At 41.6% G+C, this 18,001-nt stretch overlaps 1 protein-coding gene across 7 annotated transcripts in view; it reads left to right on the top strand.

Annotated features, from left to right (window-relative positions):
• KIAA1210 (KIAA1210 ortholog) overlaps window positions 1-17,750 on the top strand; it is a 50,506-nt gene extending 32,756 nt beyond the window's left edge. For 3 of the 7 annotated variants that reach the window (XM_038122672.1, XM_038122676.1, XM_038122674.1), the window contains exons 3-13: window positions 335-503; window positions 1,806-1,904; window positions 3,306-3,435; window positions 5,862-6,020; window positions 6,566-6,631; window positions 8,096-8,308; window positions 8,788-8,890; window positions 9,655-11,253; window positions 12,011-12,159; window positions 12,639-12,738; window positions 15,519-17,750. In XM_038122672.1, coding sequence (XP_037978600.1) covers window positions 335-503; window positions 1,806-1,904; window positions 3,306-3,435; window positions 5,862-6,020; window positions 6,566-6,631; window positions 8,096-8,308; window positions 8,788-8,890; window positions 9,655-11,253; window positions 12,011-12,159; window positions 12,639-12,738; window positions 15,519-15,691 — 2,960 coding nt within the window. In that variant the 3' untranslated portion in view covers window positions 15,692-17,750. Of the gene's footprint in view, window positions 1-334; window positions 504-788; window positions 945-993; window positions 1,359-1,400; window positions 1,672-1,805; window positions 1,905-3,305; window positions 3,436-5,861; window positions 6,021-6,565; window positions 6,632-8,095; window positions 8,309-8,787; window positions 8,891-9,654; window positions 11,254-12,010; window positions 12,160-12,638; window positions 12,739-15,518 lie in introns of those variants that run through there. The other 4 variants (XM_038122678.1, XM_038122673.1, XM_038122679.1 and 1 more) reach the window with 4 other exon arrangements.
• Window positions 17,751-18,001: the final 251 nt, after the last annotated feature.

Here is an 18,001-nt window from a genome sequence, read left to right as displayed (position 1 = left end):
TATTGAAAATACACCAAGCATGATCACTGTTCAGTTGTAGATAGATACATTCTCTATATAAAGTATATTTTTGCATAGACTAGAACCTAAGTGGGCACCACTATTGTCAGCTTAGTGCCAGTGTTGCTTTATAGGAACCCAATGTAAGAATTGAAGCTTCACCTTTCACTGGACTCCAGCACTGAATTATTTACAAAGGAGCTGACTGAAACTGAATGGGCTGCTCTAGCTTTGAGGCTTCCTCCAGGATGTAGGAGATAACATTACCTGAGATAAGCAACACCACCAACTTTCCTAAATTTTCTTTTTTTTTTTTTTTTTTTTCATGTTGCAGGAAAGAAAAAATCCAAATTCCAGACTTTCAAGAACTTCTTTGCCAAGAAGAAAAGGAAAGAACCTCCACCTCCCAGGGGAGAGAGTAATTTAAAACCTTGCCAGTCCAGCAGCGATGTCAGCATCGCTGTGCTCAACACTGCTGCACTTCATTCACCGGGGGAGGCTGGGTAAGCTGGCAGGCAAGGAAAATAAATAAAAGCGGACCTCTCACAGCAGTAGGATGAAAGCATGAGTTGGCCCCTTAGGAGCAGCCTCTGTCCAAATTTGTGCAAAACAAGCCCTAATGCTGATGAAGGAATTCCAGGAATTTCCTCTTTCTCTGCTAGTGCTGGAAAAGTCAGCCTGGAAAGGAGGGGGAGGGCAGCCGGGGCAGGGGTGATCCAAGCTCTTAGGCTAGGAGTGCAGATAGCCCAGGTTGCTTTGATTGTTTTTAGTGTTTGAAATCTGTCTAGGAGGGTCTGATCAGCAGCACCTTTACAAGAAGAGGATGATGACTGAGTACTGCTAGTACAGAGAAGACGTGTGAAGCTGTGTGGGTGTTTTTCAGCATCAGTGATGCCCTCTGTCATGGCTGCAGTAAAGAGAAAAGTATTTATGGTATATTATCGGTGTGTGATTGCTTCTTTAACTTTCTTACCTAGCCCTTTAGGCACAGATAACAACTGAAGGCCCCTGGTTTTGCATCAGCCACCCCTGGAGGGCTGTGCATGTTAGTGAGGTTTGCCAGCCCACAGGAGCATTTCTCAGCTCACTGAATGGTGTCATTGCAAAACCATGTCCTTTTCTCAGTCAGTGTGATAAAGCTGTCAGCTTGCACTGCCAACTCTGCTTCTCTAATAATCTTTAGACCATCAAACCACACAACTACTGCCCATAGAGTCCCATCATTTCCTCTGGTTTGGTGGGAAGCTTGAATGTTGATACACAGGAAAGAACTGAGCATTTGTATAGGGAAATCAGTGTGGACAGGCAATGGCTGAAACATCTGGGCTTTGGTTAGTGCATCTTTAGCTTCAGCAGAAATATACATATACATATACATATACATATACATATACATATACATATACATATACATATACACATACATATGCATATGCTGCCTGGAATTACAGAGGAATGTAGATTTGCACATAAGAGACTGAACTGTACTAAAGCTGCAGTTAATTCTATATTTAATCCTATGCTTTTTTTTTTTTGTTTAATGCTGGTGACTGCCAGAAGAAAATGCAGTAATTCTCTTGCCAACACATCTGATACATATGCAGAGAGAGAAAAAAATACAGAGGTCTTGTACTGGCAGTCTCAAGAACAAGGAGACCTCAGCCCTTATGGGTAAAGAATTCCTCAGATGGAAAGGCAAATGCATCCTAATGCACATGCATTCTTTGCAATAAATAAAATATGCCAGCTATAGTGAACATACATTGCAGTAAATAAAAGCTGCATGACTGTTTTTCTTAATGCAGTAAAATTGTGTCTTGCCCACATGGAGTACCTCTTGTGCTGGAAAGGACTATAAAATCAAACACAAAAGGATGGGATGGCCTCATTAATGAAGAAATAAGGCAAGTGCCTTGCTTGTGTGTAGAGCTGCTGTCCTGTAGACTAACACAGACATTAACCATGCTGTTTGATGGGAGGAAGCACAAACTCTGACCTGTGCTGTGAGAGAACAGCTCTGATTGCCTTCAACACAACATAAACTTAGAGCAGGTTTATTTTGCCCTGCTGTGAGGCTGTGTATTACTGTAGACTGACTGACCCCCTTTGGGGCAATAGAAGGGGTAGTCCAGCAGGCAGGGGAGGTGTCTCTGGATATGTGAAGAAGGGGGATGCAGGAAGAGGGGTTTTTTATGTAGTGCATTTACTTAATGAATGTTCACAGTCTTTCTTGGCTTTCTTCTAAATAAAGAGAGAATCTATGGTTAGGCAAATAGCAGAAGCCTCTTCTATTTTACTTCCTTGCAGAAGAGCTTTTACATACTGAGTTTTTCTTGTCAGAGTTGTGTTCCTAATCATCCTCTGTTCCCCAGAGTCAAACTTTCAGAGGCAAAGCATTGCCTGTGCAGCATCTGAGCCAAGGAATCCTTGTAATTTGTATTTGTTAATAGTCTCGTGGCCAACAATGAGAAAATATTCTCTGATGTTTTCCAGTTCAAGACTAGGATGAAATCCTGGTAGAGGCTACCCTTGTTGTCTTTTGGACAGAGTAATGTACAAATAGTACCTGCCTGTGCTGGTGGAACTTGGTTAATAAATGATTTGGACTCTTCCTTGTTTTGCCACTCAAGTGCAGAATTTGCTCTGCATAACTTAATAGCCCAAGCCCAATCAATCCCAGTGAATTCCAGCTCAGTTAACAGCTGCTGTGGGAACTCATCATTGCTTCACTGGGCTGAACACCCAGCGAGCACAGGAACAGAGCAGGGATGTCTTACCTGGGCACTTTAACCTGGCCATTGATGGGTCTGTAACTGTAGCCATGGACACTTGTCCCATCTACATTTTTTAAGACACTTGGGATCTGATCATATTTAGGATATGGGTGAATGCAACTGCTTTTATTGCTGGACATGAGAGGATTTGAGTCACGTTTGTTAGCCACACTGCCACCAAAGGAGGACAGGGGACTCCTGTTGTCCCTTTCTGCACTGTAGACCTTTCTTAGGGTGGTTTGCATCCACCTAACTCCTAACATGGGACCTAATGACACTGGACTCCCTCTCTAGTCAGCAAACTGACCTGTGTGTTCAATGCAGATGCAAAGGGACATCTGCATTTGATCAAATGTGTTTCTCCTCTCTTCTGAGTATAAAAGAAGCAAACAGTGACTATCTTAAACGTGCACGAGTCTGAAGTGAAGCATGATGCATCCCACTCTGGCCTCTTTATCATCCCTCTGCCCTGGTGGTGTAGTGAACATACCCAGTGCACTGACCACTCATCCTTCCTTCCTTTCTTTCCAGGCCCAAGGGTAGCATGGGAAACAAAGCCTTGTCCCATGACAGTGTCTTCATTTTGGAGTCTGCACCAGGAAATGTGACAGGTGATGTCTTGTCTCAGGAAAACAGACCTGGAAGAGTGAAAACTTTGCAGGTGAGAACATCATCCCCTCGTCAGCACTGCTGCTATTTGTCAGCTGTCTCCCAGCTCCCAGGAAAGTCTGTTGCTTGATTCCTTTTGCTGTGTGCCTTAGGATTTTGCTGACTGAAGTGTCTAAAGCCAAATTTGCTACTTTTGGATCTACTCTGCCTCTTGGAAACTGAATTTTTGAGCAGTCCTTGTGCTTTCAGCCTTGCCCAGGTCTCACAGTGTGTGATGTGAATCCAGCTCATGAACTCTTGGAAACTTTATTGAGTGTGTGCTCTTCCAATGGGATTTATGTTCTTCACTTCATAGCTACTGCTTTTGGGTTAAGGCCATTTATTTATACTGTAGTGTGTCCCTTACACTGTTGTCCTTTGAATATTATTTGTATTACTCTTTTTGGCAGTTCTGACTCAGATGTTTTCACTATTCATGGTAGTGCCAGTGGCTGTGTAAGTGTGTGGGATGATGGATATGTCAGGATGCTCTGACAGCTTTTTTTATGTAATTATTCTCTTGATCTCTGCTAGCAAAAGATACTGTATTCTGCAGGGTCATTTCCTTCTTCCAAGGCAATACTGAACCCTCCTTGACAGCTCCCTTGTGAACTGTTGATTATATTAATTTCATTTCACTAACTGCCCAGCTTGGAACACTCAGATAAAAATTTAAGGTTTTTCCAGAGACTGAATACAAATGGTTGATAAAGGAGCCAAAGGTCATTGAAATTCCTCCTTTGCTCAGTGTGAGCTTCATGTTGCAAAAGACAATTGAGTCACATGTTAAGTAATAGAAGATGCACAGAGGGAATTGTTCCTCTCTAAGACTGCAAAACAGGCAAAGTTATTTTTTGTATAACTAAAGGAGTAGCAGAAGAAAACATGTTTGTATATTACAGAACATTGTTAGGGGGTAAAAGCTCTTTTCCTGCTGTTTGCAGTCCACTGTGCCCTCTCCCCATCCATCATCCTGCACAGTCATGTAATACTGCCAGCACTATTTTTGTAGCTCTGACAGACAGGCTTTTTCTGTGAGCTTGACTCTTGTCGGAATAAAAGCCAAGCACTAATAAAAGCAGTTACTTTCTTAGCAATGTAAATTAACTTCTACCACTAGAAAACAGAATGCAAATTCAGTTTCCCCCACAGCACTTTGCTGTCTGTATGTAATAAATTTAATAAATCTAAGACAGGAAGTTGTGAAAAGAGACCAAAGCAAAATTGACTTTCTGTCTTTTCCTTCCCATTAAGCGCACACTCATGTTGTATGCCCTGTGTTGCCCATATATCACAGTATTGCAATATATTGCCCATAAATTGCAAAAGGAAGCTGTTTGGACTGGGGGCTGGTGTTCTAGACATTGTGCTACCCTGCGTGGCAGCTAGATCTATAGGAATTACATTGCAAATGAACCCTCCTAAATAAGAATTGCAGCTTTTTAGGTCTGTTTTACAGAGGTGTAAATGACTGCATAGATTGCAGGAAAACAAAATTAGGTTTAAATTACCCAATATAGTTTAATAAGCAAAGAAACAGAAGAATTAAGTCTGCATGCTTGTCTTGGGAATATTCTGTTGAGATGTTTTCAGTTGAAGGACAAAGTTTGTGTTCAGACCTTGTTTCTATTCCAGCTTTGTCACAGCTGACAGACTTAAGCCAAGAATTTTAGTAATGGTGTTTCCTGAGATCTGAACATTTTTAGTTTGAGGGAACATCTGGCTGCTTGTAAGTTTGCAGACTTTGTTGTATTTTTCTAGGGTCAGGGCTGGCCAGAGCATTCTTTTGTGCAGTCCTGGAAAAGAATCCCCACACTCCTTTACAAACAAAGTTGTTCCTGGCTGCTGTTACCATTCTTGCTGCAGACATGACCAGGATGTGATGGTGGGGGAAATTAACAAGCAATTCATTAGGGTGGACCAGAAATGAAATTAATTTGGTATTGTATAAAAGTCGTGACTCAGATACTTGTGTGGGAGAGGGTTGTAAAAAGCTCTCAAATTTGGAAGGGCTTTGTGAGGGAAAGGTGACTACATAAACCTGGGATTGGGAATGCTGACTGACAATACTTTGTGTGACTAAATACCTAAATTTATATGATTAAAGAATTTAATCTGGAATTTTGAAAGTTTTTAATTTAAATGGAGTTAAACTGCAGTCAGTTTTCTGGAATGATGAAATTCCTGTCTTTTGGTAAATTACTGAATGAAACTGATTTTAATTATAATTTTATACCAATGCCAGTTTTTATGATGGGTCCTTGATGAATGTAGATGGATAAAATTTTACTAATGGCTCTTTTCTGTGAATGGTTACTTCAAGTTTTTCTGTTAACTAAAAGATTCTGCATATCTAATAGAAGCATCTGGGTTACAATGTCCAGAACATCTTCTTTAAATTGTACCATTGAAAGTTTATATTCTATATTTCAACCACAGCTTCAGTTGCAGCAGAATGTCAAACTTGGTTCACCTCCTCTTGTTATAACTGGGAAAAAATTGGAAGATGCAGGTGCTGTTTCTGAAGATGATGGCTTACCTAGAAGCCCTCCTGAAATTTCAACCCTTCATGAAGTTCTGACAGATTCGCCAAACAAGGTATAATTGACCCTCCATACAGAAAAGAGAAAATCTGTCTAGAGAAGGGGAAGACCATTTTCTTTGCTTTTCTTTCTTTTCTTTAGAACCCGAAGAAATTACCTAGATGGATTGTAAACTTTTCACTCAGAGGTATACCTAGAAATTGACCCTACAAATACCCTTTCAGTGTACAATTTTTCATGCTTTTATGTAGACCAGGACTCTGACCTCTATCATTGGCAAATGTGTGATTTCAGACTTCAGTGAACTCGTGAGAATTTGTAAATCTGATGATTTAAAAACAATAACCCAAAATAACTTTATAAAATGTGCTGCCTCCTGTGGTCAGCCTTCCTGGTGTACCTCAATGCAGGAGAAATCTCCCCTGCTTTTTGTTTGATGCCAATGAAGAAATTAAACCTCATGTGTAAGGCAGGGACCCAGTGACCCTTCCTTTATTTTTCCTCTTGTGTTTTCTCATAATTAGCACTGGATATCCAGCTCAAGATAATTCAGTGTGACACTTCCCTTGACTTAACCCTCTTCCTCATTTTGTCCCACAGTCCTCCAACCCTGTTCAGCGTCATAGCTCTTTGAGTTTAGGTGGCACAGACAGTGAAGATGAACAGGTAAATAGCTCCTTTTCCTGCTAATATAAACTTCCCTGAGGTGGCATATGTGGAGTCTGTATGGAGCCAGCACAATAATTTTATTTTTTAAAATTTATTCTGGGTACAGTGTATCCTAGGAAACAATTCTTTACGAGTCCAGAGGGAGGCAAATGATACTTAAAATGTAGCTCTCGGGGTTTTCAATAAGAAATAAAGTCAGGCAGAAATCTATTGGTAAGTGGGTTGTGTGAACAGCACAGAGGCAGCTCTGTGACACAGTATGAATCTATAAAGTTACACAAAACATTGGACCAGGCAAAGCATTCAATTCTGCTCCCATGTCCCAGGGCCCCCATACCAAATAATCACACCTTCCCATCAGCAGTGGCTTGTGAGCAATGCCCTCCATCTCTCTTATCATGGGAAATGATTGCAGGACCAGCCTTTCCTGATGGCAGGTATTCCACGGGAAAGGGTGTGTTTTAATCTGCAATTTTCTTTGGATGATAAATGACCATGCAGCAGGTTCTGCTCTCAGAACAACACAGTCCTTGACCAGATTGGAAAAATTTGCAGAGATCATATATTTTTGATGTACCTTGACAGTTTTTGTAGATAAGATGTGAAGGTGCTTTCATGATCTTTAAAACTCCACCAGAATACATGTTTGAAATGCTGTGTTACCTCCTAAGCTTAAACAAAACTAAACTGCAAGTGCCAGGCACAGTGCAATGGCTGAGTGTCACCCAGATTTATGAATGAAGCTTCTTTGGCACGTCTGTGACATTTTGCAAGTGTTCCAGAAAGTTTGGTCTGCATTTCAAAACAGTAGCAAAACCACTCAAACTTCACAGTTAGGGGGCTTTTGTACAAACGTTTATGTAAACCCTTTAATTGTGATTGCACAATCCTGGGTTACTCTGTTCAGTTCCCCAGAGCAGCATTGCTGTGAGGATGAGATCCACATCACTGTCTGGAAGATGGTTCTGATATTCTGAAAAGCCTTTGATTTTCCTGAAAGTTGATATTGAAAGAGAAAAGTGGCTATGGCAGCTTTGTTAGAGTTAACGAGGAGCAAGCATCCGTGCTACTTCTGTGGCTTTTAAATAATGTATTTCTGCAGTGGGTCGGGTTGCTGGGATGAAGAGGCAGCTGTACAAGCGGCAGCAGTGTCTCCTGCTGGTGCGTGCATAAACTGCAAAGGGGTTTGCAGATGAGACCTGGGTGGGGACAGGCTGAGGCTCTCCCTGTGGCAGAGACAGGTATTTCTCCTTCTGTGCGATGTACTGTGTTCAGCTGAACACACGGGACCGAGTAATCTCTCTGCACAGGTGACTTTACCATGCATTGTAAAACGGGGATTTATGCTCGAAACTGCAGCCATTTCAAGCTTCTGAAATGGAACGAGCTAACAAAGGAAATGTTCCAGAGACGTGGGGAAGTAAAGCAAAATACACACAGCGTTGAATTTCTGTTTTACAGATACCTTCTGGAGCTTCCTCCAGGCCCATCAGTCCTTCATCCTCTGCCACCCAGGGGACCCCCATTTCACGAGGCAGCAGCTTCCTTCCTGTTGATTTTACCATCCCTGCCAGTCCCCTTGGCTGCCTGGACACCTCAGCAGCCAGGCACAGGATTGCCATCAACCCGCGGAAACAGAAGGGCTTTACCAACAAGCACCAGCTGCCCCTCCAGGTGGGTGTTTTCTGCAAAAGAATCACTGGGCAGAAGGAAACGAGTGTGAGTTTTTAATTATCATTTTAAATACTTTCATTTATTTTTTCTTTCCTGTCCACGTTTTTTTACTTCTTCCATTGGAAGAAGGGAAAACACCTCTTTTGCACCAACCAGCCAACCAACCAACCAGCCAACCACAAAAGACTCTGAAAATTTAAATATCATGGAAACTGAAAAAAACCACAATTTTTGGTATTCATTATTTATTAATTTGTAAAAACACCTCTGGTGTTTGAAAAGCTAAATGTCAGTTGTAAAGAGGCCTAAGTCTATTTTTACAAATCTAGTTCTTAAGTAGAATAGTACCTTACCCACAGTGCTGGTAAATTACAGGAGGGAGGTTTTGTTTCTATGATTTGAGTATTCATAGAAATGCATGTGTATAAAGTACAATTTTTGTGTATGATTCTTTAATTACAGCATCTTCACTTCTTTAGGTGGAGCAGCTGGAAAATGAAACATGTCTTTCTGCAACTCCAGAAAGGAAGGGAAATTCAACAGAATTACTTGAGAGTGACAAACATAAAAGCAATTGGGAAGGTAATAAAGACACAGGTATTGCTACTTAGGGTGCTTGAACTCTTCTGCATAACACTGACAGGACCTGTTTGAATTGTTAGTCCTTCCAAACTAGGCATCTTTTGGTTCTATTACATAAAACCAATCCTGGCTGCTGAATTACGTGATGGAAAAAGTCAAGTACACTCAACAAAGTGATGCTGAAGTGGTGAACTTTGATTGCAGCACTAAAAAAAACATGAGCTGAAAGCATCATGTTCAGGAGCACATGTCCTACACAGCTGGCTGGACCTCAGTGTGAGAAACTGAGTTCCTTGACACTCAGAAAAACCTTAACCACAGCATTATATATTGTGTGTGTCAGGTGACTTTGATTGGCTTCTGTGTACTGGATCTTCCTTTGCCACTCACCCAGAGAGAATTTTCCCAGTCATTGTCGATGGCTTTTCTAGGCACACACATGCAGAAATGCCTAGAGAAATCTGGCTGGTAGTCTTACAGCTAAGGGTATGCACAGGAAACAACTAAACAGCAACTAATGTGTACACCTGAAACAGAGAACAACTTTCAGTCACTCCCTGGAGTGGGTATGTTCACACTGAAGCTTTATTAGTCTCTCACTTGGACAGCCCATTTCTAAATAGGCTCTGAACAAGCTTATTTATCAGTCAGCAGTGCCCAGACACGGGGCATTCCTGTTAAAGGACTGCACTATCTGGAATGCATGCAGATGGTGTCTGAATTGTAACCTGTAAGTGCACACTCTTTTCCTCTGTTTAATACAGGATTACCAGCCCGGGTGGGACACTGTGCAAAGAGAGGTGGTTTTAAGGAGACACCAGGTGTAAAAACTCCCACTGAAGCTGCCCCTGACTCTTGTGGTTCCACACCTGTGGTAGAAGACCCCTGTGCTTTGCTGCAAGAGGATGGGTGCCTTCCTGCTGTGGGCCATCACTACAAAGGAGCCACACTTCTCCTGAGGCCTGAGCCTTCTCCAGTGAACCTGGAAAAACACTGCAGTGCAAGAGTGTTGTACTCTGCAGATGGGTCTGCTAATGAATCAAAAGCACCTCCTCAAAGTACCAGCGCTGAAGTAGCTGCACTTCCAGAATTGCAGCAACTTGAAGGAGAAGCTGTTGAGTCTCCAGACATGCCAGCAGCTGACTTGTTTAGCAGTGGTGTGGAAACATCTGGCATGGATATATTGCCAGATGTTGCACCAAGTTCCTCAGTAAATTCTGTGGATCTAAACGTTAAAGCCCAGGAGAAGGGGGATCCACTGTTTAGTGGCAAAGAAGAACTCTGCTTTGGTACTGCTGGGAATCATTCCAGCCATGCAGTCTCAGATACTGCACTGGCTACTCCACAAGTTGCAGTAGCTGACACAGAGTCTTGTTCTGACATCAAGACAGTGGCTGATTTGAGGTCTGAAAAGAGTTCAGTAGCAAAAAATGACAAAGAAACTTGTGAAATTATGGAATTTCAGTTATCCAAGGACAGTGTAGAAAAAAAAATAGACTCTGCTGCATCTGTCCCAGAAGCAGTTTGTGTGGTACCTTGCAGTAAATTGGAAGTATGTTTTAAAGCAGAAATAGTTCCCGTTTCAAAGGGCAACCAAGGCAGTCAACAGGCCAACACATCATGCATTTCTGAAAAACTTTCCATTGGGTGTCTTGCTTCTTCAAGTTTGGCTGGCTTGAAGAGTAATATATCTTCTGATGCTGACAGTAAGGAGTACCAGGTAAGCAGTACAGCTTCTCACAGAAAAACAACAGAAGGCAGTCAGTCATCAGATGAAAATGTAAAAAGCCCACTGAAGACTGCTTCTGCTAAACCAGTCAGATTTACCATTGCACCAGCATGGCAAAGATCTCTCTCAGGTGGTTCAAATTCAAAGGAAGATTCCTACTTCAGAAGTTCTCCAACATCCCCTATAAGACCAGAGTTCTTTGAAGGAGTGACAAAAGAACACACACGTTTTGATGCAGTTATGCAGGAATCAGCAAAAACCAACTCAGATAGATTAGATCGAGATTGTAAGGACAGAGATCTGCACTTGAATTCTTTTATGGAGTGGGCTGACCATGAAACACAAAACTTTGAGAGCCCATTTGGGGTCAGACTGAGAAGAACATCATCTTTACTAAAATACCAGAACGACAGCCGTGTAGAGCCTCCAAAGCTGATCCCCTCAGCTGCTCCAGTTGCTTCTTCTGCCTCAGTCAAGGAGGATCAGAAATTGATGGGCACTGGGAAGCCACCTCCAAACCTTCCTGTCAACACAAAATCAGTTGTCAAAAAAACAGGTTTCCTAGAAGACAAAAATCCTGCCAAGGCAAGATCAGAAGAAGTGGCAAAGAAGCAAAATGGTTGTAAACCTTCAGGTATTTATGCTGTATTTGTATCCAAACATTGTAGAAAACAGTGGTCATGTAAAGAGTCTTGGCAGAGCAGCGCAAAAAAAAAATTAAAATCCTCTTGGCTAAGAACCAAATTTAGCCTTGAGTTCATCACCACTATAATTTAATTGGCTTGATGATTTAGCCAGTCAAGAGAATTCTTGGCTTATCTTAATGAAGGGTGTGTTCCAGCAAGAAGAACAACAGAATAATAGCTTAAATGCCTCTGAAACATTTCTGGTATGAGGTATTTGTGCATATAGTTGGAGTTTCAACACAGACTTTTAAAACTTGCTGCAGTTTTAGTTAAAAATTCAGACTGCAGCTGCTCAAACCTTAACTAGGAGTTGCATTAGGTGTAATTATTTTTTTAAACAATTATTTAATTTAAAATATTTAAAAAGTGACAAGGAAGCCTGTATTTTACTGCCTACATGAAAAAATCATTACTGTAGTATTCATTTAATCTGCAGTGGAAGAATGTTGTTTTAAAGGCAAAATCCAGTTCACAGTGATCTCAGTAGGACATCTGCCATTGACTTAGGAGCTCAGTTGAGTCAAAAACTGGAGAATAAAGAGAAAAACCAGTTATTGCCAAGGACAAAATCATCAGGGAAGGTAATTTTATCTCCACCATGTCCAAAGGCTATTACAGATGCTGAAGGATTTAAAATGTGAAGCACTAGCTTTAGGCTGACTTGACCTAAATCCCTTCTTTACTTCAAAAATGCTTCTTTTGTAGAAAAAGTCTCTCCATGTTTGGAACCTGCTTCCTCTGAACCAGCTTGGGTCTCCATGGCAAAGCTGAAACAAAAGGGTTTCCAGGACCATCCTCTTGCCAAAGAACATAAAGATGAAGACAAAGCTTTGACCAAAGTGGATCCAGGGGAGGTAGAGTACCAAGCAGTGTTGCATGGGTGTGAATCCTGCCCCAGGTCACCTGGGTACTTCTGCAAACTGTTCAATATTGTCTTCAGGGAGGTGTGTTGTGAGCACTACTCAAAGAGAGCTTTGCAGGCCTGCCCTCTAAAACACTGAGACAGACAAGTGATGCAAGTGAGCAAATGCCTGTGACTGCACTGTCACAGGGATTCGTTTCACAGCTGGATTTTCCTCTATGTTCCTTTGCACTGCTCAAACCTAAACATTTCTGAGCTTTCTGATTGCCCAGAGCATATTTATGAAGCTGCTTTGAGTTGCATTAGCTTCCTCACTGCCTTCTCCCTCCCTCCCACAGGATGTTCCCAACCATCCTTGCCTGGCTTTTGCTGCATTTCCACAGGCAGGTTTGAGAGGTTGCCAGGGTGAGCTTTATGAGTGCCCATGGCTGGCAGTCAGTTGCATTCTTTTCTTCTCTCCTCATGCTGCAGCCAGGGATCTGTGCTGGTGAGAACACTCTGAAGAAGAACATGCCTTCCAGCTCTCAGGACAAGAAATCACAAACAAAGACCGGTGTGTCTGCAGCAGCAGGTATTCCTTTTCTTTACAGGGCTACAGTTTGCACCAGTAAGTGGTGTGGGTGGCAGGGGATGGGGGAAGAGAGACACCATTTTTATAATCAGCACACTTTATATAAGGCCTATTCAGACCATGGTTTTTGTAGAAGTCAACACAATGGCTTGTTTGCTCAGCAGAGAGAGCAAGTGAGGAACTCTTATCTCCACTGCAGTTCATGGAATGGCATATAAACAGTCTGGTGATTTATTACTGGCCAAGATCAGTACTAAAGAATAGAAGTTGAAGTTGGAGAGTGTCCAGAAGAGAGCAGCAAAAAAGGTCAGGTCTTCTAGATCTCCAGTCAGCCAGGAAATGCTGATAGGAGTGGAGTTGTTTAGTCTAGAAAAGACAACTAAATTTTCTGCAGAGGACAAGACTGGTTTTTATGGCCAGCATGAACTTAAAATGCACCAGGGGCTGTTTAGCTTAGATGTTAGGAAATACTCCAACAATAAGAGCAGTGAGGTGCAGAAGAGCGTGGCTTGCAAATGGAGAGTGTGCAGTTTCTGTGGCCGGATGTGTTGGATAGATAACCATGTATCAAGGATAATTTATGTAGAGTCAGTTTCACCCTCAGGTGAACGCAGAGGCTGGATGGCCCCTCTCCTGAGCACTTAGCTATGTTTCTCTATATTAAAGATGCAGGGGAAGAGTGTGACTCACTTGGTGACTCACATTACCTCTCCCAAGGCTTCTGCTGGGCTGCAGCTTCTCCCTTCCTGCTTGCTCAGTGTGGTGCCAAGCCTCAGCAGCACACTCCAGCCTGACACAGAGAAGCCAGTCCTTCAGCTGTAAAAGCATATTGTGCTTGCTGAAAGCTATTGATTGCAGATACTGCCTAAGTAGGTAAGAAATGCACCACTGTGCCAGACCTGTGGCTTTTCCATTGTCAGACTGCAGCTGACACAGTAAGAGATGCTGTCTGGAAAGAGCCCATGCACCTGGCCCCTTTCTTTCCCCGTGTAACCCAGTAGCACTCAGAGTTGTTGTACTAGAGATATTTGGCAGTACCTCTATGCTGCTCCCTGTAGGAGTTACTGTCAAAGCTGTTAACCATTTCTGAATCCCCAGGTTCTTACAGGAAATCAGCTGTCACCCTTACCACAGCAGGTGACTGGCTCAGGGTGTTTGCACCAACACAGAAGCTCTGATGTTGTTGCAGCTAATTTTGTGTGTGTGTGTGTGGTTAAAATACCACACCTTCTAAAAATGATTCTGCCACAGGCCTGCCTCGTCTTGTGGTTTTAGGTGCAAAGTGAGAGATGGAACAAAAACAGGCTGATTTTTGCTCTGATGAGGTCTTCCTTTGAAAGGCTGGATTTCTCTATATTGCATCATCCTAAACTTGGAAGCCCAGCAGCCTTTGATCAGAATTCAGAACTTCACAAATTGCTCTGCTACTTGTTTACTAGAACTTGCAGTCTTTGTGGTGCTTACAGCAGAATTACAAGTTCTCTGATTTGTTTCCCATTAGCCCAACAAGGACTTTGTCTAGTTGAAACTGCTGCTGGTGGAAAGGATGCAGAGTTAATATCCAGAGGAGTTATTTATTTGGATTTTTGTGCTTATTACAAAGAAGGTTCTCTCCCAAAATGGGGAAATTATTTTCAAAATCAAAATTTCATTAGCATTAAATTCCTACCTCATCTTAGATACTTCTGAAACCTTGTTGTGTATGTAGAGCTGCAGCCTGTTTAATGGACCTCCTATATTAAGTATAGTTTGCCTCCTGGAAGAACTACCAGCCAGCCAGAACTTTTAAAAGACCAGAGACCTCCTGAGTGAACATGGGAACTACTTTAGCTCTGCTCATGGAGTGTGACTAGTGGAGCTGATGGATATTTCCCATTGAGTTCAGTGCAAGCAAGATCAAGCTTCTTTTACTTAACACGGCTTAGACATTAATTTTGAAAATTTCAAACAAGGTGAATGGAGCAGGCCTTTTCTACATAGGAACTCCAAGCCATCAAAGAAGCATTATCTGTGTTCCTTCATCCTTTGTGAGTATGACAGGCATCTGTTAGGCTGCATCAAGAGGGACACCTAATACCATCAAAATCCTGCCATCATAGCTTACAAGTGGAAGTACATAAAGCAGTGGTTTGATTCCTATCTGGTATTTATTGCTGGAGCAATATTTGTGCTGGCAGTGAAGACTACAAAAAATCGTTAAGTCTTCTCAGTATTGGAAAACATAAACTTTTAACTCCACAGCAAGCCTGGGGTAATCCTTATCCTGCAGCTGCTTTGTTTCTGTTTTCCTGCATACTCAGAAGTCTTATTCCTAGATTTTCTTGCTCTCACAGAGCAGAATTAGCCTGTGGAACTCCTTGCTGTGCACTTTAGTAGAAATCAAGAGTTTGAAAAATTAAGAGATTAATTAACCAAGAATCTGAGTTAGACAAATAACTGGGGCTATAGTCTTCACATGCTTGAAGAATTTTGAAAAATGGCCTTCATTTATCCAGGTTTAGACACTTGCTGTTTGGACTGAGGAGATGATTTTTTTATGGGCACATTACTCACTGTTTAGTATTAATTTTCCTGTTGCAATGTCTGGTCCTCACCATTGCTGTAGCTGGACCAGAGAGTGCCAGCAATAGCCAGTTGCCAATTCCTTTGCCTTATTGGTGAGTCACAAGCATTTTGGGCTGTAAAACAGTTTATTTTGAGAGAAGAAAATATTATTGGCAGAAATTGATTTTTTAACTCTCTAGACTTCTGATGAGTGATGTGTATCTTCTCATGGGCAGGTAAAGTTGGACCAATTTCTCAGGAAGCGTCTGTGGTTCCTGCTGTTGAAAAGGAAGCGAGGCACTCCTCTAACCTGCCAATGACACCCTGCAGTCCTGCTGAACCACCCTGGCTGTCCCTGGCCAAGAAGAAAGCCAAAGCATGGAGTGAAATGCCCCAGATTGTACAATAGCAAATGACAAGACCATCCTTCTCTGCATTGCCAATAGCTGTGTTAACTCCACTTAATCCCTTCTTTACTACGACCATTCTTTTTCTTTTGAGAAATAAGAGCCTTAAAACTTTTGATCAGACTGTTGTATATAAAGACATAACGAAGAAATGCCATTGTGGGCTTCATCTGATGTATTAGGAAGCTGAGCATTTCCTACTACCAGACACTAGGAACATTTGATTCATTTTTATGTGCTTACACATCTGATGGTGATGTTCAGAAAAGACATGCTTCAGGCTTTTGAAACATTTCTCTAGCAAAATATGTTTTTAAAGTTTCTTTTAAAGAAACTTGTTCTTTTAAAAAGACTGTACAGTGTTTTGTAGGGTTTGGCTTTGAGCTAAGAAATTAACGTGTGCTTTAAAATATTCCCAATGCTGGGCACTGACGCACCGTGAGTCATGGACACTGATGTCATCACACTCCTTTCTCTAGGGCTCTGTGCTGGGCAGCCTGACTCTGCTTCAAATTGTTAATGATCTGTTTTGTGATAGCTGTAGATCTAAACACATCTGAGCTGGAGTGATTCTGGCTTTTGTGGGAAGTCTCAGTGCTGTTGGTCTTGTGCTTTGCTCACAGATACCTGCTGGAATGGCCCCGAGCTGCACACCCATTCTCTCCCATGCACTGGAAAACCACCACACTGCAGCATGTGTCTGCTTTTAGTCATACCTTTAGAAATCTGGGTAAATTAAACATTCTACTAAAAATGTCCTTCCTTTCTTTAGTTATGGCAAATAGTGATTTTTTGGTGAGATTCCTCAGCCAATTGTCTCTCTTAAAAGAGTGTGTTGGGGGGAGAGCTTGTTCCTTAGAAAGTGGCATCTTCTTTTCAAGAAATGCCACCCTCCATGTTCATAAAGATGTGTATTTAGTCAGTTGTATGTGATCTTAGTCATAAAAGGGCCATCTGCTTTCCTTCTTGTCTCACCCCATTAACTCAACATCAGTCTGAGAATGTGCAGCTGGAGCAGGGTTGTTCTCTCAGGGCCTGGCCTTGCAGTCACTCAAACTCACAAAAGTTTTGCTATTGACTATGAAGGATGCAGACATTTGAAAAATAAGCTTTGTGAAATGGTGTTGGTGGCTTAAGAGACAGTGGCACTTACTGGTGCTTCCAGTTCTTGCAGAATTGCACGTTCATGTAGTTTTTGTTTACAGTCAGTGCAAAATTTGAAGGCTGATTGACTGGTTTTAGCTGGAAAGTTGGTCAGAATTTTTAAAGGAAAATATTATCTATTGGTAGGATTAACTGCAAACCAAAGAAAATTGGTTTCAGATTGCTCAAGCAAGACTTTAATCTTCCAGTTTTGGCCTGAATTTAATATGTAGTTTTTGCAATTTGAAAACAGTATTAACTAGGAGGTAGACTGTGATTTTTTTTTTTTTTAATAAAGGTGAAAAGTTACTTGCCCTGGAAGGCTCAGAATCTATAGATACTATTTATTCTGGACTAACACCAGAAAGAATAGGAGTTTCACTTGATAAGGAAACAAGGAGTGGCTTGGTAATTGATGCCTATTTTGTAACTTCTTTTTCTCTGCTTTAAGAAGCATATATTTCCTTACAAAAAACTGAAGCTTTTGTATTGCTCTTAAACTTTTGAGTGCAATGTAAAAGAATTTACTCGGCTTTGATTCCTGGAGTTTTGTACAGTTGTCATCCCACCACAAGCTTACTGACCCTGTGTAAAATACAGGCCTTTCTATATTTAGCCAACTCTCTTCTCATTCTGTTAATGTGGATTGTGATTCTTCACCCAAAGCACTGCAATGGATACTATAATCTCTCTTTCCTTTTGATCTTAATACTGCTCCTGTCTTTTATGTTTGGTATGTATATATGTTTTTGTAATCCTTCTCTTGAAGGAACCCCTTTTGCATTCCATCCCCCTCTTTGGTTTACTATTAAATGCTGTTGCCAGTGATGATGATATCATTTCTGGGAAGAGGGATGGATGACCCTCGTTCATTCAGGAAGAAATAAAAAGAGGTCTTTGGTCAGTATTGATTCTGTACATGGATAAACTGCATAGATTTTGTTTTGGGGTCATTTTGGGTGACTTAAGACTGATCAACACAGCTGGTCAGACTCAAGAACTTTTCTAAATCTAAGTTTAAAACATCATGAGAGGGCTGATGGTTCTCCTGTTGCTCTGCAGTTACTGGTCCTTCAGTGCAGGGTTGGTTTGAGGGCAGGCACTCGTGGTCATAGGAAGCCTTGAAAATACTTGTGTGTGTGTGTTCAAAGAAGCTGCTCTAGGAAATT

Source organism: Motacilla alba, chromosome 4A, assembly GCF_015832195.1.
Source record: "Motacilla alba alba isolate MOTALB_02 chromosome 4A, Motacilla_alba_V1.0_pri, whole genome shotgun sequence".
Taxonomy (NCBI): domain Eukaryota; kingdom Metazoa; phylum Chordata; class Aves; order Passeriformes; family Motacillidae; genus Motacilla; species Motacilla alba.
The sequence above is the reverse complement of the archived record's forward strand: the minus strand, read 5'-3'. Positions and strand labels throughout refer to the sequence as shown.